Raw genomic sequence first — 27,917 nt, forward strand, 5'->3', positions numbered from 1 at the left:
TTCTCCTGAAGTCTATGATGTTCTCCTCCTTCTTCACATTCAGGGACAGGTTGTTGTTGCTGCTGTGACCTACCACAGTTGTTTTGTCTGCAAACTCGATGAAAAGGTTGGAGCTGTGTGATGGTGTGCAGTCGTGGGTCAGCAGAGTGAAGAGAAGGGGGCTCAGCACACATCCATGGGCCTCATCAAACTCTGGCTGCAGATAGTGTGGCATTGGAAGAGGAAAACAGGATTCAACAACTCACCTCACGTCTTCTCAGATCCCTTCCAAGCTCTAACAATGTATGCCCTGACACCATAGCAGCTGTATGTAATAAGCATCTTCTCAATGGGAAAAGTGAAAACTCACCTTATGTCATTCTAGTTGAGTCCTTGGCTATGAGTGCTGATGCCATTCCTGATGCATACAGTGATGTGAGATGCGCTTAGTGAGATACTAAGCAGGTGTTACATTTGCAAGCCACAACAGCGTTACGACACCAGACATCCTTGATGTAAACACAGAGTCCCTCTCCACGAGTCTTACCCCCTTAGACAAGACCTCTGTCGCTGACCTCTGCCAAAAGCATGTTAGCCAGTCAAGTTGAATGGCACTGTCGGGAATGTTATTGTTAAGCCAAGTTTCTACAAAGATGAAGACACAGCGCTCACTTCAGAGTGGACTGAAGTAAGCATACACGATCCAGCTTGTTGTCCAGGGAGCGCACGTTGGACAGTACAATGGTGGGAATAACAGGTTTGTGTGGTTTAGCTGCTAGCCTACTCCAGACGGCTCTGTGCTTACCCCTCTTCCTCCCACACCACCTGAGACGTTTCCACTGTGGGCAAGATCTAGCAGGGGGGGTTGCTGATGGTAGATGCCCCTGAAGCAGTCCACAGTTCCTCAGTGTAATTTGTAGCTCTTCCATGTGTGAAAAGTTTGTGGATTTGCTTCTGTTGATTTTGAGCAGGAGCTCATGACTGTATGAGCCCAAAAAGCTAAGTCTGTTCATCTGGGTGCAGAACAGGACAGAACAGAATCAACTTTTTGGGATGTCCTTACCTGGATGATTGGGCAGGCATCAAGACTGTTCTGGAAAAGCTTGAGTAACACAACACCCATGGCACTAAACTAGCCTCAAAACTTTGTCATTCAAACAGGTCTATTGTGTATTTCCATGGTGGCAGTGAGGTTTGACAAAGTCCACATGGTGATAGTGTCATAAATCAGAAGACCAACACATCTAATATAATGCTACCCAGTCTGTTCCAAGCTAATGACAAGCTGTCCTGAAAAAAAAAGAATAAATAATAATAACAATAACATTTATTTGCATAGCACAGAGTTACAAAGTGCTTCACAGTTTGAATAAAAGTTAAATTCGACACCTCACTGCATCTCTTGACTTCACTGAGTTGACCCACACGACAAAGCTAGCTACCAGGTATGAGCGAAACTAAGAGAGAACACTAAGCATTTGCTAGAGGTCTCTCTCTCCTGGTTAGGAGCCATGGATCTGGTGGATGTAACAACATGCAGGGAGTTTACAGATATAGCAAGAGGAATTTAAATAACCTAGCAATGTTTAAACATTCTGTAGCAGTACGGTTAGAGGGAAAATAAATATGTAAATTAAAGTCACCTTATAAATAATATTGTCAAATTTCACAACAACAGATGAGAGCAGATTAGAGAATTTATTCAAGAAATCACTGAAGGGTTTGGGAGGTTGCTAGAGATTACAACACACTGTATATTCACACAAATATTTGTAGGACAGTTATTCAGAGGAAAAAAAATGAGCAAGAGTAAGTTTAAGGCAGGGGTGTCAGTCATGCCCCCCGATACAATTATATCCGGCCCGCGAGATAATATCATGTGTCAGTTATTAATGGCCCGTCGGTACGTTGGAGCTGAATCGTCAGACCTGCTGAGAATCCACGCAGGCAGGGCTGGGACTTTATTTTGATGGCCACACCATACAGCCAATCACATGCAAAGACAGACATAGATACCATTATGTGAAAGACGGAAGTGGGCAGACATCTCCAGACAGCAAGGGTAGTAGTACAGGCCGGTTATACAGAGAGATGGGGAGCTGGATTTAAATGCAAGCTTGTCAGGAAAAAGTGAAGATATCAGCGAAAACGTAAAATGTGCAGCATCTGGCTGCAATGATACTGGAGACTGCAAAGCCGAGTGCAGAATTTATCGAATTAGGAGCTCTCTAAAGCATCCATTTCTATTTTCATCCATTTTTCATTGTGGAGAACAAAAGGTTTCAAATTTGTCCAGGACCTTAAACCTCATGTGTGTTTCTTAATCATGTAGAAAAACTGTTAAACATGTAACTTCTTTACACTGACAGAAAGGGGAGTTTCTCTTGTCCGGCCCACTTAAGATCAAAGTATAAGTATGTGGCTCGCAAAGTAAAATGAGTTTGACACCACTAGTTTAGTTATCTTATTAAAATTTAAAATTTGTAATTAGATGTTTCTGGGCATTTCTCCAGTGGTCACCGAAGCCATGTCAGAAACGTCACGTCACTCTGGAGAAGATGATCAGGTGAGAACTCAACCGGTCATTCAGGTGCTTGAGCTTTCAAAAGCATGGTGCCACTGGGCCCAGCTTCAGTTTTTGGATACCATCCTGTAGCAGTGATTATGCTTGTAGGCAATGTCCACACCTGTCTCAGTCCAGTTCTTGATGCTTGGAAATGAGGTGATAATTTTGCATGTCCATCTCCTGCTTTATGAGTATCAACAATTACTTTTCTCAGGTCTAAATTGGTTTCTTTAATTTTTGGTGTTTTTAAGTGGCATCTCCAACCGTTGCTGAAGTTTTTATATTGTGCGTAAATTAGAAGATAAGCCTCAGTTTCAACTTGATTTTACAACCATTGAGCATTATCAGGTTAAAGCACATCACTACATGTGTGCAAACAGAAATTATTTATACTTTTTGCCTCACCTTTACATACAACTCTTTTAATATTTTTTAAATGTTGCACTGGAGCAGGGGTCGGCAACCTTTCTGATGATGAGTGCATCTAAAATTTCCTCATAGGTCAGTGTGCCATATGATTGCATTAGCAATAAATGTAATAATGCTCTATATTAACAGTTACACACTATATAGAACCACTTTATAGGATTATATTTGTTCGCAGATGTTGGCAGCTGTCAGCGAATAGTTATCAGCTATTTAGAAACAAAAAAAGACTTTTTATCCACAACAGCAAATGAACTGAACAACAGAAAATACAAATGCTATTTATGGTCTCCTCACAACAGTGATAAGAAGAATAAACTGGGCCAACATGGCATGTTTGTTAATACAGAGACACACATGTTACTGTGATCTCTGGTCTCCCACTCAGACACACAGGTCTCCCAGTGTCCAGCATTCAGAGGCTACCTGAGGACTCATGTGAGAGAAAACCTGCTCACACAGACATGTAGAGCCAAACACTGTCAATAAGGCCTCTGCAATGTTCTGAAGACAGTTAAACCTGTCAGGTAGTGACGTCCAGCAGGTGAACATGCAGCTCCATGAACACACACAGCTGTGGATTCCAGCTGCATCGATGTTGCATTAACTGGCATTAACTCAGCCAGTTAATGTGAGACAAAACCAGCTGCTCATTAAAGCTTTATGGTTTGAGCAGAAAAGAAAACTTTGGTCCAAACACCTGAAAGTCCCAAAATGCATTGTGCCTCGAGTCTACGGATGTATCCATGTATCTCTTTGGTGCTGATGCTGTGCTGAGTGAACAGCTGCTGAAGCATTTGAAGTGTCTGAATGTGGAAAGCTAACAACGTCCCTCTGACCAGTAGGTAAGTTATTTTTAGCCAATTACAAGTTGAATCTGGTAGTTGGGGTTGTTAGCTAAGATACCGTCATTAAGAACCAGCAGAACTAATGTGTCTGTGCGAGCTGATTTGCGATGTGCACCGCTGGAGTGGCCATTTATTTTTTAATGCACCTTCTCAGATTAACTCACTGCGTGTGGTGTCCAGGGCTGGACTGGGACAAAAAATCGGCCCGGGCATTTTGACTAGAGACCGGCCCCCAGGTATTAAAGCCATAAAGCCTTTGAATGAAAACAGATGCTGTGGTGACAGTGATGTACAGTCTTGTTGGTATATGTATGATTTCTATACATTTTACATCAGATAAAAACTTTGGTTGTAAGATTCAGATAATTATTTAATAAAAGCGAGACATTTTAAATGAGAATAAGAAAGAAAAGTATTTCTTTGTGCCCCCCTCTCCCTGTTAATGCCTACCTGCCCCCTGGCAACACTTTGCTAGACCCGCCCCTGCACAGTTACCAGCTGTCAGCTACTTAGAAAAGGATCCTGGTGTTATTTGTCTCTCAGAAACAGTTCATAACTTCAACTCATTCATGTCACCTAAAAGGTAAACCTGTTTCTCCATCACCTGTTCAGCTCTGATGATTCAGTAAGGACATCTCCTGGTTTCATCTTCATGTTTCCCTCTCACCAGATATCCAAACCGACATCATGACCAGCAGCTTTACAGCTGTGGCTCCAGCAAACATCAGCTGATACTAGAAATTAATATTAAATAAATTCTAACAACAGCTGATCAAGCTTAAATGTGCTGCTGTTGTTTAGCGCGACATCGCTGGTTTCCTCTTTCTGGCACAAAGTGGGCGATAAACAAACAAGAGAGACGATCAGCTGATCATTGATCAGTTTCATGATTGAAGTAGAAACAGGAGAGAAGAAGAGTCAGCTGTGCAGCAAACACACAGAATGACTCCAGCTTTGTGTCTTTTTTCATTGTAGCTGAAGTCCGGGACAAACTGCTTCTCCTCTCAGCTCAATACGAAACGTGTAATATTTTCTCTGAATGCGAGACTATTCCGTCTTTTTACGGGACGGTTGGAAACTCTACTAACTAACCTTATGAATAAAATAAAGTTCACTATCAGTAACATCATAGCACCCGCCCAGCTGTATAGAAACTCCGTCATGCTAGCTAGTAGCAGTACGAGTTATTGTAACTGACTGTAAAAAGTCAGCACAACGAAAATAAACTCCACCTGAACTTGGTTCATATCTGACCCAGATAGACTGCAGGTCATAACTTCTTACCTGATGTTCAGTTCACCTGACACTCGGACCGGCGGCCGCCACGGGTCTCTCCTCCTCCTGCCTCCCCTTTCTCTCATCCACCTGCTGGCCTCCACCACTTGCTAATGTTACTGAATCTGTGGAAGCTACGCCATAGCCACCACCAAACAACTGAGTTATTTTTATACACCGGCCAGCATCTGGCCAATCCACCCCCTTTATTGTTTATACTGTTACAAAAAAAAAAATCATCAGCACATAAAAATGAAAAATCCCCATCGGGCATACCGGGCAAATGCCAGTCCAGCTATGGTCGTGCTATCAGTTTAATTAACCCTTCGCGTGCAAACTGTGGCACGCGTGCCAAGGGTTGCCGACCCCTGCACTAGATGCTTCTGGTAGCCATCAGCAAGTTTCTTGCATAGTTCTGTCTGGTATTTAACCAATCCTCTGGGCAGAATTAATAAAGTTTATTTAAACTGGTTGGTTTCCTGGCATAGACCCAGCTTTAAAGTGCACTCTCCATTCCAGAAGTTTACCCTATTCCAGAAGTTTACCCTACTCAATCATTATAAAACCAGTTTTGATATGTGCTTGGGATCTTTTGGAGTAGCAGATTCACATCTGCACGCTTTTACCATCTGTCTGCAAGGTCTAGTGAGTGCAAACAGCAAGCTCCCCACGCAAATCGCTTGTTTAACCGACATTAGCCGGAGTACTGTCCCTGAAGTTGGCCTCCATTTTTGTTGACGGCTGCAAAATTGCTTCCTCCTTGGGCTGCCCTTCATTCCTCAGGCTTCAAATGTGTCTTTTAATCTTTGCATAAGAATTCAAGAATCTGCAAGGTAAGTGCAGTTTAAATAGTCTCTTGCTGTCATGTCCAGGATGTGATTTTGGATTAGAAACAAAAAAGTTCTGAAATCTTCTGATGTAAATTTATGCGTTTTTTTAGTGATTTTGTTTGACCTTGGCATTTCCAGCCAATCGGTTAGTCATTTAGCACTGCAGTGATCATCTTAAGTAAGCTTTGAATATTTTCTATCACAAACCCTTCCCTAAACCCAGACACCACATAATTTAGCTCAATACTTGCATCTGTCGTATTATTTAAATATAAACGGGTCCACTGCAATAACTCATAAACAGCGCTTTATTTGGCCATTCGTACTCTGTTCAACATAACACTCCATTTGTGTTCACAACCACCCGTCTCGCCCCCTAGCTGCTGTCATACCTAACCACACTGACTGGCTCTGTTAACATCCTACTATGCAATGCAATTACACCACATCTCCCCTTTCTAGAGTCAATGGGTAGACTACCATTGACTCAACAGATCTTAGAGGGTTATTCTGCCTCTGTGGCTGGTTTGTTCCTATTCACACCTGTAAGAAGTATCATATGATGAAAACCTTAACTCTAACTATGCTGTTTAATAAAACAAATTTCTTCTAGTCTACCTCGTGCCATATCTGGCATTTCACAACTTCTGAACATATATATTTGAATATGACAAACTTTACTTTACTGTTACCCCTTACTGTGTAAAGAATACTGTGAAAGAGGGGTATTCTTATCTAAACCTGTCCTTTCATGTGACCAGTCACAAGTCCACTCTCACAACTACTCTCCCGGACCTGGTTCTGGGTATAGATGGAAGTTTTAAAGAACTTGTCTCTGGAATGTCCTTAGGGCACTGCTCCGCGGCTCTTGCAGATTCCGGCTCCCCACTATCATTCACAGTTTGGACTGGGATGCATTTCATGGGAACAAGGTGCCGCTTGATTGTCCCGCGAGATCCATCTGTGATATATGATCTTGGCCTGGTGTGGTTGCCAATATCAGCATCACTGGCTCTCTGGTCTGTGATTCACACTTCTTGCCCCTGAGTGAGCCTGTTGAGGCTTTGTGGGCGATGACGTAGGTTGTATGACTGTGCCTCTTTAGTCCTCCTCTCCTTCTCCCTCCGGGCGACAACCACACCGTCAGGAAGTGCAGGGTCAAGCAGAGATGACAGTGTTGGCACTGTGGTGCAAAGTCATCTGTCCATCAAGAGTTGGGCTGGAGTGTAGCCTTTCTGCAGTGGGGTGGCTCTCTAAGCGAGTAGAGCCAAGTGTGGATAGGTAGCTTATCAGTCTTAACTGCTCGTTCGGCTTCACCATTGCATTGGCAGTATGTCAGGCTTGTCATGATATCGCTAAAGCCATACAATTTTGCAAATGTCTCAAAAGCTTCTCCCGAAAACTGTGGCCCATTATCTGTTACCAGCTGCTCGTGGATCCAATGACATGCAAAAATTCCTTTGAGATAATGTGAGAGTGGTGTGTGAGACGGGCAATCTCCACAAATCTTGAGGCATAATCCACAACAAGAAGGTAGGTTTTCCCTTTTAGCATAAACCATGCCATGGCCGCCCTGGATACTGTGATGTATCAGTGGTTCGGTGCGGTTTTGTGTCCCACCTCCTGAAGTTTTTCTTAGAAAGTAAGTCTCTTAGAAGTTTGTCTCTCTCTGTGAGCTATGGGATAAACTTTCCAAGCTGGTTAACCATTCCCAGTAAGTTCCTTAACTCACTCACGCTTTGTGGCTCCTTCATCTCCCTCAAACCCCTGGGTCTTGCTTGGGTCAGGGCTGATACCACTGGCTGACAGAACATGCCCCAAAAATGTCACCCACTGTTTTGCGATGTCACACTTGTCAATGTTCAGGGGGATGCCAGCTTTGGATCCTACCCAGTATAGAGTGTAGGTGAGAGTCATGCTCCTCTTGTGTTCTGCCCCAGACCAGCACGTCATCCATGTGGCAAACCACCACTTCTATACCATCTGTGACCTCTGTGACCATCCTGTTCTGGAAATGCTCTGGTGCAGAAGCAATCCCGAAAGGCAGTCTCTTGAAGTAAAAACGACCGAACGGTGTGATGAAAGTGGTGTATTTGGCTGAATTTTCCATCAGAGGTATTTACCAGAACCCCATGTTAGCGTCCAGCTTGCTGAATATGCTGGCTTCAGCCAATCTGCCCAATGTTCATTAAGGCTTTGGATAGCAAGTTTTGAGCGGTGTACAGGTGTCTGATGACAAAGACATCCTCTAATATTTCTTTTTCTCCCTTCCTAGTGCAAGCTCGCTGACAACAATGAAGTCCAAATGACTCCTCCCAGGTCCCAGCAGAGCCTTGGTTGGTTTTTGGAGACTGGGAGGATGATTGGGCCTGAAGAGTTCCTTAAACACTTTAAGGGGTAGGACTGTCACATCAGCACCTGTGTCAGTTTTAAATGGCACGTTCTTGTTACTTATGCTTAAGATGACCATCTACGGTTCTCCCTCGCACTTAACGCTACCTGTGAACAAACCATGTTTGTCCTCTTCAACTTTTATGCACGGTTTTGGGTGCCCTGCATACGCGCCTGTAATGTCCTTTTTTCCCCACATGCGTGGCATTTTACATCAATTGCTCGACAATCTTGCTTTGAATGGGATGGAGCGCAGAGACATTTATGACACATTGGGTTCTTCCCGGAACGGAGGTTTAACAGTATTGTGCAATGTAGAAGTGCGAGTGCTTCCTTCAGCGGATTCAATAATAAAAGTGTAGTAAGCAGATTTAGTATAATAAATAGCTTCTTTATAATGTTGTATATGACTAGTAAGTCCTGTTTTCCTGAAGAGACATTCCAGGCGGCATCCAGGAGCTTTAAGTTTGTAAAGTTCAGATGAATACCATGGGGCAGAGTGAGAGAAAGAAACGGTTCGAGTTTTCTGGGGAGCCAAGGAATCTAAGAGGTCGTCTATGGAAGCTCAGACATCAGTGGTAGGTAAATTACTCTGCAGGATCAAATCTGGGTCAAGCTGCATGCGTTCTGACAACCGTTTGTCCGTGAGAGCAACAACAAGCATGTCACGTATCAGTTCATCATGTAGCACTCCATAGTTGCAGTGTTCCGCTAGTGCATACAGTGCAGTCACAAAAGCATCCACTGTCTCGTTTTCTCCCTGTCCACACATGTTGAATTTGGCACGTTCGTAAATCACATTTTTTCGTCACGATGAAAAAAGCCTGGAATCGATCACGTACCCCCAGATATGTTGTCCTTTGCTCGACCGTCAAACTTAGACCGTGAAGCACATCGTCCGCATCGTCTCCCATGCAGTAAATCAACGTGTTGACTTGGTGCTCCTCCGAACTCACATTCAAATTACTGGCAAAGTGGAATCTTTGGAAACTCCGTATACATTTGGACTACTCTTGGACTTTGAAAAGTCGATGGGCTCCAGTGGTTGGATGCTGAATGTCGTGCTTGATCCGGCCCGCTTACTGTGCAGTTTCATCCGACATGTTCTCCCCCCTATTTTTTTCTTTTTTTCCCGCAAGCTCCAAAAGATACAGGTTCATTCAGTCGAGGTCGTACGGATCAGTAAAGGACTGACACCATGTTGTGTTGTTTAATTATACACAGGTCCACTGCAATGATTCATAAACAACTCTTTATTCGGCCATTCTTAGCCTGTTCAACACAACATTCCATTTGTGTTCACAACCACCCGTCTCGCCCCCTAGCTGCCGTCAAACCTAACTACACTGACTGGCTCTGTTAACATCCTACTGTGCAATGCAATTACACCACAGCATAAATCGGCCAGTCTGTGCTACCAAGCTTGCATTCTCAGCCCAACGCCTCTGCCCGATCATTCCAGCCGCTCCCCATCGACCCATTCAGGTCGATCATTCTGTGCAGTAAGTTCATGTTCATCTACAGATAAGTCTGCAGCAATTTTAGTGAAATGAGCCCTCTGCAGCTTCCTTACCATAAGCCATATCACTCCACAAAACACACACATGTTCACTTGATTATTCAATCCTGGCTTTAGAGTGCCATTTCTGCCTATGTCAATCTTTCAGCCTTGTTGCAGGCTCTCACACTCAACTATTTTGCTTAAACTACACTAGCTTATCAGCCTAGTCGCAGTCAGTCTCAATACACCATTACTCTAGTCCAATCATTTTCTTGCCCACCCTTTTTCAGCCAGTCAGCCTCCACTTTGAGTGGTTTAAATTGGTGCTCTCCGTCATTCTCCCTTTCAGGATCTCATTCGTGCAACCCACCTCCTCCTCATCCCCACCTCTCACACACCTCAGCCAGAGCTCCATACAAACTTCAGTCTTCATCTTCGCTAACACCAGTGTTTAGACTTCGGGGGGTCCTATCACCACTGGGACTCCATTCTGGCAGAATTGTTCATTGGAGCTATTAATACATTCATTTCTCTGTCACTAAATTGTGTTCATTCTCTCCTTATTGAAATAAGAATCAAACAAAGTTTCCATGTACCCAAGAAATCTTTTTCTGAAACATATTACATGACTTATAACTGCGTCAGTCTGCAGTGTCAAAGGGTGAAAGTGATGCGCAAAAACAGAGATATATATGTGTGCACAGTGTTGGGGAGTAACGGAATACATGTACCACCGTTACGTATTTAAAATACAAAGTACGAGTAACTGTATTCTGTTACAGTTACTGTTTGAAACGGTGGTATTCAGAATACAGTTACTTTTTTGAAATAAAGGGATTACACAGCAGTCTTTTCCTGTTTCATATGTTCGGCTATGCCCTCTCTATTTTTGGTAATTGCACACTGGTGGAAACCCAAACAAAACACACATTAAGAGGCTCTAATGTCTGTGTCTCAATCTCGCGGCCCATGTCACCTCTGAAGGTGACGTGAAGAAATATTTTTAAAAAGTATTATTCAAAAAATGATTTAATATGAAGGCAATAGGCAGAGTGTTACAGGCATAGCATGTATGAAGCATGTAAGTCAGCGCCATCAGATCTGATATTTTATCCTCTCGTGATATGATTTTAAACACATCTGAGGGCTCGATTGTACCTGAGGAGACCCTGGACAGCTTTGTCCTGGTTAATGCTGAGAACCTTAAGAAGGTTTTCTCTTTTTTTTTTTTGGTTTTTTTGCCTGTCCCGTTTGGCTCTTTTGCCATCAGAATTGTTGTCTAAAGGCAAAGAAAGATGCCCAACGGATTTACTTTACCAAATTGACCATCCCAGCCTTGCCGTAATGGTCCATTTGATTCACCTTTTATTGTTCATTTTATTTTCACTTACTGAATACGGGACAGACTTGACTGGGGGAAAGAAGGGGAGAAAGAAAGAGGGAAAGAGAAACAGCTGAGAAGAGGGACGGGGGAGAAGGGCAAAAGACAAAAACCAACAGAACGGGCAGAGAAAAAAAAAATGCATATATCAATCACCTGGGTCACCTGCTGAGAAAGAAAAAAGAAAACAAGTAGAAGAGAACAAGAGCAACAGAACAAACAACACCACAATGATACATGGGAATATGACAGCAAATACCAAACACTAAACACCACTGTGCAGCACACAAGACCAACAGAACAGTGTGCCCTGAGGTAGGAGCCAAAAAGGGTGCAGTTTGTGGGTGTGATCACCCGTGTGTACACCTGTGAGCATGGACGCGCTTGTTTTTTGTTTTTTTAAAAGGTTCCTTCTTGTAATAATCTGCTAGAGGGTGTGGGTGGGGGGGGGGGGGGGGCACAGCCCCGTCCTCCAGGTCATGAAGCAAAAAAAAAGCAAAAAAAAAGCAAAAAAAAAAAAAAAGAAGGTTTTCTCCAGAGTGAGACCCACCACATGTCTTTTCGATCCAATCCCCTCTTCACTTTTTAAAACACTTTATGGATTTTTTGAAGCTGAGCTTTTATACATGATGAATTGCTCTCTTCAGTTGGGTGTCCTCCTGCTGCCTTTAAAACGGCGGTGGTGAGGCCCCTTCTGAAGAAGAGCAATTTGGACTGTAATGATTTTAATAACTACAGACCTGTATCCAACTCACCATTTTTAAGTAAAATCTTAGAAAAACTTGTTTTTACTCAGATTACTGATTTTCTGAATGATAGACAGATCCTGGAGATATTCCAGTCTGGATTTAGGGTGAACCACAGCACAGAGACGGCTCTCCTAAAGGTTTTAAATGATCTTAGATATAACTGGGACGCCCAAAAGCTCTCAGCCCTGGTGCTACTGGATCTAAGCGCAGCCTTTGATACAGTAGACCACGCTATTCTTTTAAACAGACTGAAACACACGGTGGGCCTCTCTGGTGCTGTACACAACTGGTTCACTTCCTGTCTCTCTGACAGAACTTTTATGGTGAGTATGGATACATGTGTTTCAGGATCGATTTTAAAGTTTTTTTTATTGGTTTTTAAATGTCTTAATGGTCTTGGGCCTTCTTATCTCTCAGATCTGCTTTTACCATATGAGCCCTCGCGGACCCTGAGGTCCTCTGGTACTGGCCTTTTGATTGTCCCTAAAGTCAGGACACATGCTCACGGAGAGGCAGCTTTTCAGTGGTATGGTCCTCGTCTGTGGAACAGCCTGCCGGAGGATCTCAGGGCCGCAGAGAACGTACATGTTTTTAAGAACAGGCTCAAGACCACCTTTTTAATTTAGCTTTTACTTAATGTTTATTTATTTTATGCTTATTTATCCTGTTATTCTATTTATATTATTAATTTAGGTTTTACCTAATATTTATTGATTTTATTCTTATTCATTTTTTATCTTCTTACTCTATTTATATTTATACTGTATCCCATTCTTATTTATTTTATCATTTTACCCTGTATATATCCGCCATCTTCCTCATCCCCCAGTATAAACAAAGCATACGGAGGGAAGACGTGACCACGAGGGAAGTAAAACGGTGGACTGCCCAATCAGAAGCTACGCTACAGGACGCACTCAACGACGTAGACTGGGACATGTTCAGAGCATGCGCAGTCGACATCAACGAGTTTACGGAAGTAGCAGTATGCTTCGTCAATATGCTAGCGGAGGAGATTATCCCCACTGCGAGAGTCACCACATTCCCAAACCAGAAACCGTGGATGGACAGATCGATCCGCACTGCAGTAAACGCCAGGACCGCCTCCTACAACGCGGGTCTCGCCACTGGCGATATGAGCGCCTACAAAGCGGCCTCATACGGCGTGCGGCGCGCGGTGAGAGATGCCAAACGCCGGTACCGGGAACGTGTGGAGTCCCGCTTCCACCAGGGCGACACACGGAGTATGTGGCACGGACTACGCACCATTACGGACTACAAAGCCAGGGACACTGCGCCGATCAACGCCGACTCTGCATTCACCAACGAGCTAAATCGGTTCTACGCCCGTTTCGAGGTTAGCCAGGCGGCTAATGCTATCTACCGCCTGACTACCGAGGACAGTGACGTCATCAGCGAGAGACCGGTGACCAGCATCGCGGAGCATGACGTCCGAGCGGCACTGAGGAGAGTGAACACAAGGAAAGCGGCGGGGCCAGACGGCATCACCGGCCGTCTGCTGCGCTGCTGTGCTGACCAGCTAGCAGGTGTGTTCACTTACATCTTCAACGAGTCCCTGGCGAAGTCTGTGGTCCCCACATGCTTCAAAAGATCCACCATCATCCCTGTGCCCAAGAACAGCAAACCCTCATCCCTGAACGATTACCGGCCAGTTGCACTGACCTCGGTAGTAATGAAGGTGTTTGAGAGGCTGCTGAAGAACATCATCTCCTCCTCCATCCCAGACACCACAGATCCGCTGCAGTTCGCCTACAGATCCAACAGATCCACAGAGGATGCCATCGCCCACGTCCTACACACCACTCTCAGCCATGTGGACAAGAAACAGGGTAACTATGTGTGAATGCTGTTTGTTGATTACAGTTCAGCGTTTAACACAATAGTGCCCTGCAGACTGTTCACAAAGCTGAGGGATCTGGGACTTAACAGCCGTCTGTGTGCATGGGTGTTGGACTTCCTCACTGGCAGAACTCAGGTGGTGAGGGTGGGCAGGTGCTTCTCCAACAGCATCACCATCAACACAGGAGCACCTCAGGGATGTGTCCTCTCGCCACTGCTCTACTCCCACACGGCTCCAACACCATTGTGAAGTTTGCTGACGACACAGTGGTGTTGGGTGCCATCTCCAACAATGATGAGGCGGCCTACATGGATGAAGTGAAGAATCTGGCATCGTGGTGCCAGGACAACCACCTCCAGCTGAACGTCAGCAAGACCAAGGAGCTGGTGGTGGACTTCAGAAGGGGTCAGCACAGAGACTACAAGCCCATTATCATCAATGGAGCTCCAGTGGAGAGGGTGCAGTCCTTCAAGTATCTTGGTGTCCACATCTCCTCAGACCTGACATGGGCTGCCCACATTCAGGTCCAGACCAAAAAGGCTAGGCAGCGCCTGTATCACCTACGACAACTGAGGAAGTTCAGGGTCTCTCCAAAGATCCTCAGGATTTTCTATACAGGCGCTGTGGAGAGCATCCTCACACAGAACATGACATCGTGGTTTGGGAACAGCTGTGTTAAGGACCAAAAAGCTCTCCAGAGAGTGATCCGTACAGCAGAACGCTGCTGCAGGATTGCTCTCCCCCCGCTTCAGGACACCTACACCAGGAGATGCCGGACTAGAGCAGCGCAGATACTGAAGGACCCGTCCCATCCTGGCAACAAACTGTTCCAACTTCTGCAATCTGGTAGAAGGTTCCGCATCTTCCGGGCAAGGACAGAGAGACTCAAGAGGAGCTTCTATCCCCAAGCCATCCGGGCCCTAAACACACACACCCGCCCTCTCACATCATCTATAATTGACTGAGTCAGGACTCTTCCAGACACTAAACCAAGGCACAATGTACATTTCAATTCCTTTAATTTTAAATATGTTTATATTGTCTATCCTGTAAAATAGTCAGATGTCTATTCATATTAATGTACAGAATTCACCTGCTTGCTGCTACTACTGCACATTCACCCAGTGTATATATATATATATATATATATATATAATGTTCTTCCTCTACACCCCCCCCAATTTTTGCACATGTCGAGGAGCGTGTCAGGCTACATTTCACTGTGTGTTATACTTGTATAACTATGCATGTGACAAATACAGAACCTTGAACCTTATTGTGTCATATCTCCAGTGTTTCCTCGGAGGGCGCTCTCTGCACCGGGGCTGTGACCGACCGTGGCTGCTGGGTCCTCTCAGCCTGGCTGGGGGGCTCCTGTGCCTCCCTCCTGCTGTGTGCCCAGCCTGGAGGTCTGTGACCGGCTCCCGGTGCAGACGGCTCCCTGTGATAGTGTTTCCTCACCTGGCTCATATGTGCCCAGCCCAATTTCACTCTTTAAGTGTGTGTGTGTGTGTGTGTGTGTGTGTGTGTGTGTGTGTGTGTGTGTGTGTGTGTGTGTGTGTGTGTGTATCCATGATTGTTTATGTTAATGAGAGTGTGGGGAGTGAGTTGGAGGGTGGGGTGGGGTGGGCTGCTTTTAACCATGTAAAGCACTTTGTGCTACATTTCTGTATGAAAAGTGCTTTATAAATAAAGATTGATTGAAATATAATAATAACCACTGCAGCCAAACAGAGTGCCTGACGAGCCCAGCTGTAAGTAAGCTATTAAGACTCGACTGTACGCTGTGTTCGTGTTTACCTCTGAAACAATAAGTCCCGTTGCAGCAGCCTTTCAACGCCTCTCTCTGTCTTTTACCTCTCTCTGTCTCTGCTAGCAAAGTCGACCCAGACAACAAAGTTAAGCTAGTTTTCATCTACGAGCCCGACACGAACCCGACGTATTAGCCAGAGGTCCCTTTACTACGGTTCGGAGCCGCGGACCTGTTTTATATACGCGTCGAATAGTTTTCTATACGAGATCGCTGCAGAAAGTGCAGCCTTACCTAATGTCCACCTACTGTTACTCATTTATATTAAGATTTAAACATCTGGTTGGTGTTGGTATGGAGAGTAACCTTCAGTAATAGTAATAAATCACACAGCAGTAGTACATTCATGTAGTTGTAAAAAGCATGATAATATATTAAGTAATCCAAAGTATTCAGAATACGTTACTGTCATTGAGTAACGTAACGGAATACGTTACAAAAAACATTTTGGGGCATCTAATCTGTAATCTGTAGTGGGATACATTTTAAAAGTAACCTTCCCAACACTGTATATGCATTATATAAAGCATCCAGATGATATGTTGCCGTTTTGTTTTTTGATAATTATATATAAATGTGTTCTTATACACGTATGTCTTTCAGGTCTCTATGTATAAGAGAACATGAAGATACTGTCTATATTTGTAATGCACACTGGGCACACTAACTAAGGAGCTTCGTGGAGCAATTCATTTAACACAACTGAGTCGTATATTACCACTGCTTTGTTTAGTCATGCAGATATTAATTTTAAGATCACTGGTGTTACGTACTTCCACGAATTCACAAATTATGCTCGCAGTGACGACCCTCCACTAACCCTCTGTCTTCCTCTATCTTTCATTCATGTTCTGTCGTCTCTAGTTCTACTTTCACCTTAATGATGATTGAAAAATCAGAAACAACTAGATGTGTTTGATATCACTCTGTCTTTTTTTTTTTGCTATGGATTAACTCCTCTACTTGGGTTTTTTAATAATTAGGGAGGCAGTACAAACTGTCTATTTATGTAATAAAATATTGTCTCTAGACCTTTAAACTCCAAGGGTCAGTGCCTATGATGCAGAGTAGCTATGTACACATTGTTACCTTGGCTGTTGTTTCCTGATAATAATTTGAAGAAATCACCATGTGCGACAGGAGCAACAAAAGTTATATCATTACTTATTTTGATATTACCACTTATATATATTATTATCACTTATTTTGATATTATCTGCATTTTTAGTACCAGACTCTGGTGGCAGAAATACGTCCGTCTCATTAATAAGAAATGAAGGTGAAGTGTTGGCAAAGCAGCTGATTAGATGTATTATATTCAGACAAACTGAAAGCACTGCTGATCCTGCACCAGGTTACCTTGTCAGTTGTATAAAACTGGAAATCATCAGAGCAGCCACCCCCTTCTGTCCTAAAGGAGTTGTATTCTCCATCTTGCACTCTCACATTAGTTTACCATGAAAGGCCTGGTTTATTCTCAGTGTTAATGGGATACGCACACGCCATCAAAACACATAGAGCTGCAGTTTTCTACGAGACTGAAAGAAGAGCAGCTTTCAGTGACTGTCTCCAACGGTGGCTACAAGATGGCAGTAATGTAAAGCATAGATACACATAGTAATTGGTAGGCAAGGAGCTCTATTGCTATGAAATCTGAGATGAGAGGAGAGTGATTGCTTTACTGTGGTATGTTTTAACTTACATCTGTTTTTAGATTTTTCAACCTCTCCTGATGGGACACTGTCAGACTCGTCTTCTACTTCAGCTATTCTCCTCTGGATTATCACAAAGAAACACAGCAAGTTCAGCTGTTGTGTCCCAAGATACAGAATTTTGGTCATAGAAAAAATGGTTCTGGAAAACAGAAGAAAAACAAAACAAAACAGGATTTTAGCTCATGATTGTCGTAGTGTCAAGTTGTTATTACAGCTAAGATGTGTTTTTCAGCCTAGACACATATGAATCGCTCCTGCACTTGAAATCATCAGGGATCATAAATGCTGGGAAAAATATAGCAACTTCCAAAGTGACCATTTTAACACACTTTAATGTACTGCAAGGGCCTGTAACCCTGACAGTTATCATGGTATGATGATACAATTTGGCATGGCTTCAGTTATTGTACAGCTGATCATGAGTGGGCCAGGTGGGAGGCACTCACCGTTTGGAGTGATATTACTTTTAGTTGTAATGAAGTTTATAGTAAAAATAATACAGCCAAATCTGGTTACAGCAATAGCTTCCTCGTGGAAGATTAACATGAGATTTGAATACAACAAAATGAGAAAACATAGGTGCGTAGGAACTTTCAGATATCTGTATAGAAGCACTTGATCACTGGTTTGCAGTGTTTCTGAGCGGAAGAAAAAAGACTGGGTGAGCTTTGAGATGTGTTTGAAAATTCAGCTTATGGTCAAAAATGATACCAAGGTTTTTAGCAGAGGACATGATGTCTTTGGTTTTGGCAAGGCGGTACTAACTGACCTCCTTAGAGCAACTGGACTGAGCACTAGAACCTTAGTTTACCTGAATTACGATGAAGGAAATTTCAATACATCCAATTAGTAATGGCAGAGAAGCTTTCACTCAGGCAGCACAGGCTGTTGAGGAGGCTGGGCTTGACAGAAAAGTATAACTGTTAATCATGTGCACAGCAATAATTGGAGATCTATTAGACTAATGAGGGTGAATGTATAAAGAAAACAGAATTGGTCCCAGGATTGAACTCTGGGGGACTCCACACATGAGTGGTCCAGATGAGGACATACAAGGACAAGTATGAAGAAAACCATTAGAGAGCAGAACCAGTGATGGCAGACAGTTTTGTAGTCTGATTAACATGATAAGCAACATCAAGCTGTAGATAAGTCAAGCAGGAATAAAATAGCTCATAAAAATAGAATTAGTAATTTTCAATAAAGCTGTTTCAGTGCTGTGGTTTTGTCTATAACCAGACTGGAATGTATCAAAGATGTTGGGTAGGATGAAGTGTGCATGTGTGACAAAAAACACCCAAAAGATCAAAAAGAAGGAATCTAGAAATCTGTCATAGTCATTGTAGTGCGTCACTGTTTTCAGGGATGAACACAACCTTAATGTTAAAAAGTAAAAGAGTATTTAACCTCATTCATCAAAAAAAAGGGGAAAAAAGGAATAATAACCAGAAACAATGCAGGAAACATTATTACAAAGATGAGAAAAGAACAAAAGATTATTAAAAGACGTGGAAATGGACTGGCATTTATAGTCACATTTAACCATACATTTATAAAGTGCTTATTCTATATACTCTATACTAAACTGTGCAGTTTAGAATCAGCAATTAACCTATCAGTAGAATATGAGAGGAAGCCAGAAGAAATCCATGCAGGCAAATGAAGAACATACAAGCTCCACAAAGACAGGCCCCAGCTATAATTTAAAACTGGATAATTGTTGCTGTGCGGTGACCACTCCACCACTTTGTTACCCATTCAGAAAAACTAACGTTACAGAAGAGGAGCACATAACCCGGGAGAGGACAGTTATTAAACGCAAGGAAACTGCTAACAAAAAGAGAAGCATTGTGAGGAACGTTTTCTGTCGATAGATGAAACAAAAGGAACTCAATGCTGAGAATAAGTACAGTTTTTCAGTGAAATGAAAGAAACAATCATTCGATACAAAGCACTTAGTTATAAAAATGTCACTTATTCACTTTAGTGAGATGAAGACGGATGTTGAAAGAAAAAGAGGAGGAAAGAAGGAGGAAAGACGAGTAAAACAGAAGATAAGAGGGATGGAAAATGAGTGAAAGCAATGATCAGTTTGCTGGTTTTGTTTTGGTTAAGAAGTGAATTAAGAGAGTTTGATTAGGTTTCATCAGTAATTAAACAGTTAATTAAAAACACTGTGCTTCAGTGAACAATGAAGAAAACCTAATGGGGATTAGAGCGTCACTTTAAAAAACAGCAATAAGGAGTTTGTTGAATGTGCTTATACCAACATCATTCATTTAGATTTCTCATCTAAACATAATTTAGTTTTGTACTTTTCACATGTTTAGCACATGAAGTAATGACAGAAGGTATTTATGTTCTCTCCCAAAGCCCCCCCCCCCTCGAGAACAGTGACTACACTGTCCTTCCACTTTGTCTCTTGCTTTGGAAATGTTACCACGGTCCTTCAAATTCTGCATTTTAATGATAAATAAACATTCAAAATTCCAGTGAAAGAGAGGGTGCAGACCTTTAACTGAGTGCTGTTCTTGTGATCTTTATCATTCTCTCTTTTTGAGCTCCTGGCTGTCTTCTTTTCTGAGTCTTTGTTGATGCATTTTTCTATTCTGGGTTGTAGTGATTGCTTATTTTGATTCCTGGACTTTTAGATGATTCCCACCTCCCCATGTTTCTGCATCTGGTTTGTCTTGAATGTGTTTGCATTCCTTTCTTTTTCCCCATCGTGTCCCGGTGTCTGTCTGATCTCTCTGTGTCCTGTCTCCGTGGTCCTTGTTTACTTCTGTCAGGTTTGTATGTCCTGATCTTAGTGTCACAATTTGTTACTTCCTGTTTTATTTTGATAGTCCCTATAAAAATAATAGTGCTGTTTCTTCATTATGTTTCGTTAATCTGTCAGTTTCCAGCTATATAAAGCAGAGTTTCTGTGTAGAAAGTCCTGTGCTGGGATTCTAATCTTGCCTGCCACACAGTCAGAGTTTTGTTGTACTGTAACAATACCTCTTGGCAATAAATCGAATACCGTTGATAAACCTGTTTTTTTCCCTTACAAAAGTGTAACATTTGTAAGGAAAATGCTTTTGTGGATTGCACCCATGAAGAACGTGCCAAATCCTTTCTGCCAAATGCCTCATTCTGCAACTGACTCCTATTTAATGCTGTTTATTGGACTGGATCATTTAAAGCTGAAGGAACAAGACATATTGGCAATGTAACAATGTGTTCATTGAACAAGCAGGAGCCTCAGTAGCATGTGGAAAAACCAGACACCAGCCACAACAGCCTGGCACCTGCTCCCCATGCTGGTCACCAGCTTGCTCAGACACTGCTGCGGGACAGCGTCACATTCTTCCACCAGCATTTATTGCAAGTCAGTCAGTATGGTTGTGTTAATCACACTGTTTGAACAGCACATCCAAGCTATTCCCACAAGTGTTCAGTGCCGTTGAAGTCAGCACTGCGGGCAGGCCACTCCATCCTCTCCACTGCCAAATTCTGATGCTAATCCCTGATAAACCCTGCTCTGTTGGTGCAAGCGTTGTTGGAGGATAGAATTCAGTCCCACACTGTGGAGATATGGGATTGCCACTGGTTGCAGAATCTCATCTCGATGTCTCTCTCCACTGATGATGATGACAAGCTTTGTTTTTCCAGTGAGGAAGACTGCCTCAATCAAAAGCTTTTGCCCTATTGGTACAGCAATCAGCGTAGCGCCCTCTGCATCTTCTCCACATTTTGAACTTATAATCCAATCAATTGGAGTCTACGATGTTCAGCATCGTCAGAGAAGATTTGACAAGTTTATTTATGGGCACAGCCCACACACTCTACTCTGCTTCCTAACACAGACGCATTTTCCTTACTTGCACCAGTATCCTGTTGTAAGTTATGTTTCCAGCAGTTAAAGAAGCTACTGTAGGGTGGGGAATATGATTAGATTAACTCCTGCAACAGTAAAATTCACACTCATGTGCCATGCTTTTATATAGATATACATTTTTCCACTAAAGACTTTCTAATGTTGATTTGGTTCCTGCACATAGCCACAGCCACTAAAACATGCATATTGATGCAATGATGTAGGCCCTGTAGTCAGCAGCTAACAAACCCAAGATTCAGTGTAACAATAGTCCAGATGTTGTGCATTTTTGCTAGCCCAGTAAATGAAATGAAATAAATAAAATCCTCAGGCCTTCAGTTAATGTTGTCTCTGTACTTTTAGCATAATTAATAATTTTAGATCTGTGATATTATCCTGTACAGTTTCCATGTCATTTTGAGTGCTGTTACCAAGGTGAGTATTCAAACTGTGCACTTTAGCCATTTAAATAAATTTTTTATTGCAAATATGCTCTGTATGACCATGATGACATGATGAGAAATGTATTTCTTTTTGATAGAAAGTTTATGAAACAGTTTTTTAAATATAACGATTGTTCTTTGCACAGAGATGTGCAGTGATGTGTCCACATCTTGGGAGTCATGTGCTGTCCAATGACTGCAGTCCTGAGAGAAAACTTAGGTCCAAAGCCTGTAGGTCTTTACCACCAACTAAGCTTTGGTTCGTGGATGTACAGTTGAGAAACTATTGAACCTTTTTTCAGTGGATAGAGTACAGGGCAGTGTACTTCCAGGACACTTACACACTACTGTATGCCTTCACTGGCTCGGTGACTCTAGTGGGAGTCTCAATACTATTAACCTGACTTCTGTGACTCTGACACACTCAGCTTATTCAGCCAGAGGACATTTTGGTCCTGACTCTGATGTTCCTCAATTTTCATTTGATGAAAACCTGAGACTTCAGAGACACAGGTGTGATTCCACTTATCGAAGGATCAGAGGCGAGGCTGCCGGACACTGGCGCCACCGGGCCCTCTGACCACCACCAGTAGGCAAACATGGGGTTAGCATCTTGCCCAAGGATATTTGGCATGCAGCCAGGAGACAGCCTGGGATCGAACCACCGACCTTCTGATTAGTGGCTGACCTGCTCTGCCACCTGAGCTACAGCCACCAAAGACCCTACAATAATACGGAGAGACCCCCAACAATCAGATGACCTCCTATGAGCAAACACTTTGGTGACAGTGGGAAGGAAAAACTCCCTTTTAACAGGAAGAAACCTCCAGCAGAAGCAGGCTCAGGGAGGGGCGGGGCCATCTGCTGCGACCGGTCAGGGCTGAGGGGACGGTCGATATGATCCGTAGTGGCTCCATAATGGCGTGTAGCAATTTAGCCCTTCGCTGCCTATAACAAGCTGCCTATACAAATACATTCAGTATAATGCTGTATAACATATGCTTAATGATTTTTGAGGCAACATACAGTGAATAGAAAATATTGTATTGGGCGTATTAGTGAATAATGTTCTTTGTGATTATCTGAACTGGTTTATTTTTGTTTATCTTGATGTTTATCTCGATGACATAGTCATCTCTTCCAAGAACCTTCACAGGATCCAACAAGACATTGTTTCAGAGAGAGAACCCTAACTCACATCCCGTATCTGGAGAGAGTTTAGAAAAGAGTAAAATAGAAAAGTGCTATATAAGAACCAGTACACTAACCATAATATCGTCCATGGTTTTCAACTGAAACCAGCTCTTTCCAGACCCACTAACATTCGTTCTTGTCATGGTCCGGAGTCTGCGACTCCGTGTTTATGTTTAGTCTATTAGTATTCTGTGGTTTTGGTTACCTTGGGTGTTTGTATTCTTCTGTTCATGTTCCTATGTTCTGTGTCCCCCAGTCTGTGTTTAGTTGGTGTGTATGTCATTGCGTGTATGTGTTTCCTGTTTTATTGTGAAGGTCTGCGTCTTATGTGAGTGTTTTCAGTTTGCCTCCCTAGTCTCGTCACGATAATCACTCCCAGCTGTGTTCCCCACCTGCGTGTAATCTCCCTGTGTTCTCTGGGTGTATTTAAGTTGTGTCTTCTGTCATGGTAGTTGCTGGTTCGGCTGTGTTATTTCCCTTCCACCCTTCTGTGTTGATTCTCTGGTCATTCTCCCTGCATGTCACGTTTGTATTCCGGTTAGTGTTTTATTTAGTTTTCCCAGTTTAGAGTTTTCACCGTTTTGTTCCTCGCCACCCTGTCTGTTGTACCTTTTAGTTGCAAATAAACTCACCCTCCACTTCAGCAGCCTGCAGTTGGATCCATTATTATTCACACGGCTTGCCCCGGCAAACCGTGACAGTTCTATTGTCTTGCTTGTTGCCTCTCTGTAAATAAAGGCACTCTAGTTCCTGCACACTGAGTCCGATCTGCACTAGAGGAGCACATATCAATCGAAATATCGATAATACTGATACCATCACTGGTATCAGTATCAGACTGATACTAACACAACTGGATTCAGTCCAGTAAGTCTCCCACTGTCCATCCATTCATACATTCTCTTCTGCAATTCCTCAGTGACAGTCTGTGGCGGGGCTAACACAGAGAGACAGCCAATCATTCACACAGTCTCACCTATGGGCAATTTAAAACAAATCAATGTAGCTCCTCTGTATCCTGAACTGTGTTAAATACATATTTTTATCTTTTTTTAATGAACCTCATCGTCACATCAGTTGTATAGCACATGTAAACAACAGCAGCTGATTCAAAGTCCTCTAAAGACAAGCACATTTATATTCCAGGTCTCTAAAAACAACAGCTGTTCGTGTTCATTAAAATGAGTCTGGCAAATGTACAGCTCATAAGTGATGACATGACACATTGTTCTCCAATACAGATACTCCCTTTATAGGTGAAAGTATCGGTATTGATATCGGCCATACTGCTCTTAATTTACTATTTAGGTTCCCAGCATCACACTGCAATAACCTGCACCACTGACTGAAGTGTAAAAATTCACTTTATACAGTCAAAACAGAGCATAAAAGTCATAAAAGTCAACTGATCAAATATAAAAGACCTAATGTAGAAACTCTGATTTCAACAGCCTGGGCTATAAATATAAGAAGGGTTTGGTTTAGAGGATGCTTTTTTCTGTTAAAGCGATAAGTTATAGTGCAGCTGTAGTTTTAGTATCAGTGTGCACCTTGACTAACACTTCACGTCCATCTGTCCCAGCTGGTTTGACGTTATAAGAAATGGTCAAACTTACCATGTTATTAAATAATCCACCTGTTTCTATTTCTTCATTCTCTCATTCCTTCCTGTTCGTCATCTCGATCTTTTATCTTTCTTTCATATTTACCTCCCTGTCAGTCCTAGATTGAGTCTCAACTTCATGAGTGCAAATCTGCAGAGATAATCTCTCTCTTTCTCTCTCCATTTGCTACCTTTTGCTTCCTTCCAACTAATCCTCCTCTCTGCTCAGATTAAAAAAAGAAAGGGATCAGAAAGACAGATGCAAGGATAGCAATCTTGTGAGAGAAAAACACTGACAGAGCTATTTTGTGTGTGTGTGTGTGTGTGTGTGTGTGTGAGTGTGTGGTGGGGGGAGGATGGAGGTGGGGGTGTAAACAGAAATAACAGTAATCCCTGTGTGTTCAGTGTCCAGTTTAAGGTCAGCCTAATACAGATGGACGAATGGAAAGGCATCACTTCTTTTTCTTAAAATGGGCACAAATCAATGCTGGACTGTCAGAAAAATGTCTAAACTTTACATTTAGAAACTTCTTTCTGGAATTTTTGACCACTCCTCCAGACGTGCGTTTGTGAAGTCAGCCATGGATGTTGGATGAGAGGTCTCTGTTGTAATTCAGCCCAAAGGTGTTCCATCGGGTTAAGGTCAGGGCTCTGTGGGGTTAAGGTCACATTCTTCCACACTAAAATCGCTCATCCATGTCTTTAGGGACCGCACTTTGTTCACTGATGTGAAGTCATGTTGGAACCGGAAGGGCCATCTACATTAAGCTGGGAGCGTTAATTTTTCAGCATGCCTAGACACTGTGGAGTCAATTTAAGAGTTCCTTTCAAATGAACTAAGGGGGCCAACTCCTGCAAAACAAGCCCACATCATAATCCCCCATCAGCAAACTTTACACTTGGCACAATGCAGTAAGACAAGTACCATTCTCCTGGCAACTGCCAAACCAAGGCTCATCCGAGCAACACGTATCCACTGCTCCAGAGTCCAGTGGCAGCATCTCCAGCTGCTCCGTCATTATGACCCACTCCATGAAGCTCTCTACGCACTGTTCTCGAGCTGATGTGAAGCTACTGTGCACCCGATGCGACTCTGATCCGCTGACCTCGCTCTGTGATTTTACGTGGCCTACCACTTTGGGGCTGAGTTGCTGATGTTTCCAATCGGTTCCACGTTTGTTATGATGCCATCAACGGCGGACTGGAATATTTAGCAGCCAGGAAGTTTCATGCCTGGACTTGTTGCACATCCTGGAAGTCTCTGAGCTCCTCACAGCAGCCCAGTCTTTCACAATATTTGTTATGCAATCTGCATAACCTAGGTGCTTGGTCTTATACACCTGTGGCCATGGAAGTCAAATCATATGATTGGAACAAATGATTTGGATGGGTGAGTGAATACTTTTTATAGATATTTTGAAGCTACCAATAGAAAAGTAAAATTTAACAACAAAGTTTTTACAAAATTGCTTTTGGTATGGCGCCATCTGTAAAGCTACCTGGACCTGCCACTAATTAGTCTTTTATTTATCAAGATAAAAATGTCATTGAGATTTAAAATCTCATCTCTCTGTGTTCTGTCTCTCTGTCTGCTTTCCCTGTCTTGTTTTTAATGAATACATTTGTAGTCCCGTCAATGTTTTTTTGCCCTCTTCATGTTCTCATGTTGCTCTCTCTGTGTTTTGTCCCTTTGTCTCCCCAGTCCGTCTGCTTATCCTCAGTCCCAGTGTTGAGCTCAGTCTAAAGTCTGATTCTGAGCTCCAGTGTATATTACTTCCTGTTTTATTTTGATAATCTTGTGTGTATTATGTTCAGTGTTGCTTCCCGGTGTCTCGTCAGTCAGCTTCTGTGTAGCTGTGTCCACACTGCTCTAGTCTCCCTCTGTGTAAATAATCTGTGTCTTCCTGTCTTCTCTGTTGCGTTGTCCCCTCTTGCTTTGCTTCCAGAGTCTTCTGTGAGTTTCATGGGCACCCTGTAGTTTTCCAGTTGTTTGCTCCTAGTTTTCTTCTTTTCTTGATTTTTTTTAAATTATTTAGTTTCAGTACAGCAATAAAGCTGCCTCTTTTAATCTATTCTTTTCTCTGAATGCTGCAGTTGGGTCCCACACTGCCTGCCTCAGAGTGCTACATGATAATTAGGGCCGAGAAGCACAAAGGAGCTGAATAGCTCTGACTTTTCAGTGTCTATATTTGTTTAATCCAACCTCATGCTAATTGTTAAGCGTTAGCATAAACAGTTATATAATTTGATTAACTGACTCTTAAATTCACATTTAAAAAAGAAATTTCAAGAGGATTCACGACTAAAAAGACACAATAAAGAGAACCAACTGCTCTAAAAATGTGAACTGAGCATGCTAAAGGTCATTGCTTCCCACAAGCGTCTGTTTAGCAATATTATCTGAAATCTGACTGGCTGGTGGATACAGTACCTAATACCAAAACAAATACCCTGAGCAGTTGGAGTGAGGGATGGGAGGTAGCTTGAAGGTGTAGTGTAGGCAGGGAGAGAGGGAAGGTCAGTGTTAACAAAGACTCCATTGTTTCCAAATTCCTTCACTCCTTCATTCCCTTCGTGCAGCCGCCAACTTCCACATTTCCTTTCCTGCTATTTTCCCATCCTCGTGTGTTTATCACTGTCTCGTCCCTCTAGCTCTCAGCTAGCCACAGCTCGAAGGGCCGGCTGTCCTGCGCCGTGGAAATGTTTGCTTTCCTGAATGAATTTATAACATGTATGTGTCGGGGTGGCTCTGCTGAACATGAAAAGACTGTAGTTGAGGAACGATGAAACAGCCTGTCAAGTTTAACGGAAAAAAACATTTCCTGACCAAACTTAGTCAAAAGCTGCTGAAAACAACATACATTTAGACTGCATTGTATACTATTAGATTTAAAATCACTGGAATAAGCACCAGGTTCATAGAGCTCATTATAGAGAAACAGAGACAGACATGACAACATCATTTGGTGAAAGAGCGCAGAACAAATGGGCTAAAACTACAGAATTAGGTTCATCACAAAGAAGGAGAAGACATAAACAAGGAGGACAGACAAAGTCACCGGGGTGTAGTTGGAGTCCAAGAGCTGGTGAAGGTGAAAGAAATAATATTTTAAAAATTAATTAATTGACTACTACTACTAATAATAACTAAATAAACAATCTGTATATAAGTCACAGTGAATTTCTTATTTGGTAACATTGTTAATATGCATAGAAACCTAAACATGACAAATATATTTCTATATATATACACAAATACACACTACAGATGAAAAGGTTGGCTTTATTGTCTTGTCCCTGTGTGTCATCGCAGTGATGCTGCCGTGACGTAAATGTTAGCTTGTCAGTCCACATGTCAGTAGGGTTTTCTCATTCGGTTTGTCCCAGTGAGGACTGTTATTTCACCTCTGAGCCCTCAGCCTTCACTCTGAACCACAGGACTCCCACGCAGGGACTTCAGTACTCTTTAAGTGACACAATACAATG

At 42.7% G+C, this 27,917-nt stretch overlaps 1 protein-coding gene across 2 annotated transcripts in view; it reads right to left on the minus strand.

Annotated features, from left to right (window-relative positions):
• Positions 1-27,917, minus strand: part of tenm3 (teneurin transmembrane protein 3) — an 810,020-nt gene that overhangs the window by 241,326 nt on the left and 540,777 nt on the right. Inside the window, exon 6 of one of the 2 annotated variants that reach the window (XM_085275827.1) lies at positions 17,320-17,471. The exons of the other annotated variant lie outside the window; for it this stretch is intronic. Within the exon in view, the coding sequence (XP_085131953.1) occupies positions 17,320-17,458 (139 nt within the window). The 5' untranslated portion in view covers positions 17,459-17,471. The remainder of the gene's footprint in view (positions 1-17,319; positions 17,472-27,917) is intronic. 2 annotated transcript variants of the gene reach the window in all.

Source organism: Mchenga conophoros, linkage group LG6, assembly GCF_057382185.1.
Source record: "Mchenga conophoros isolate Kocher_MC1m ecotype Shallow Benthic linkage group LG6, M_conophoros_male_GT1.1, whole genome shotgun sequence".
Taxonomy (NCBI): Eukaryota; Metazoa; Chordata; class Actinopteri; order Cichliformes; family Cichlidae; genus Mchenga; species Mchenga conophoros.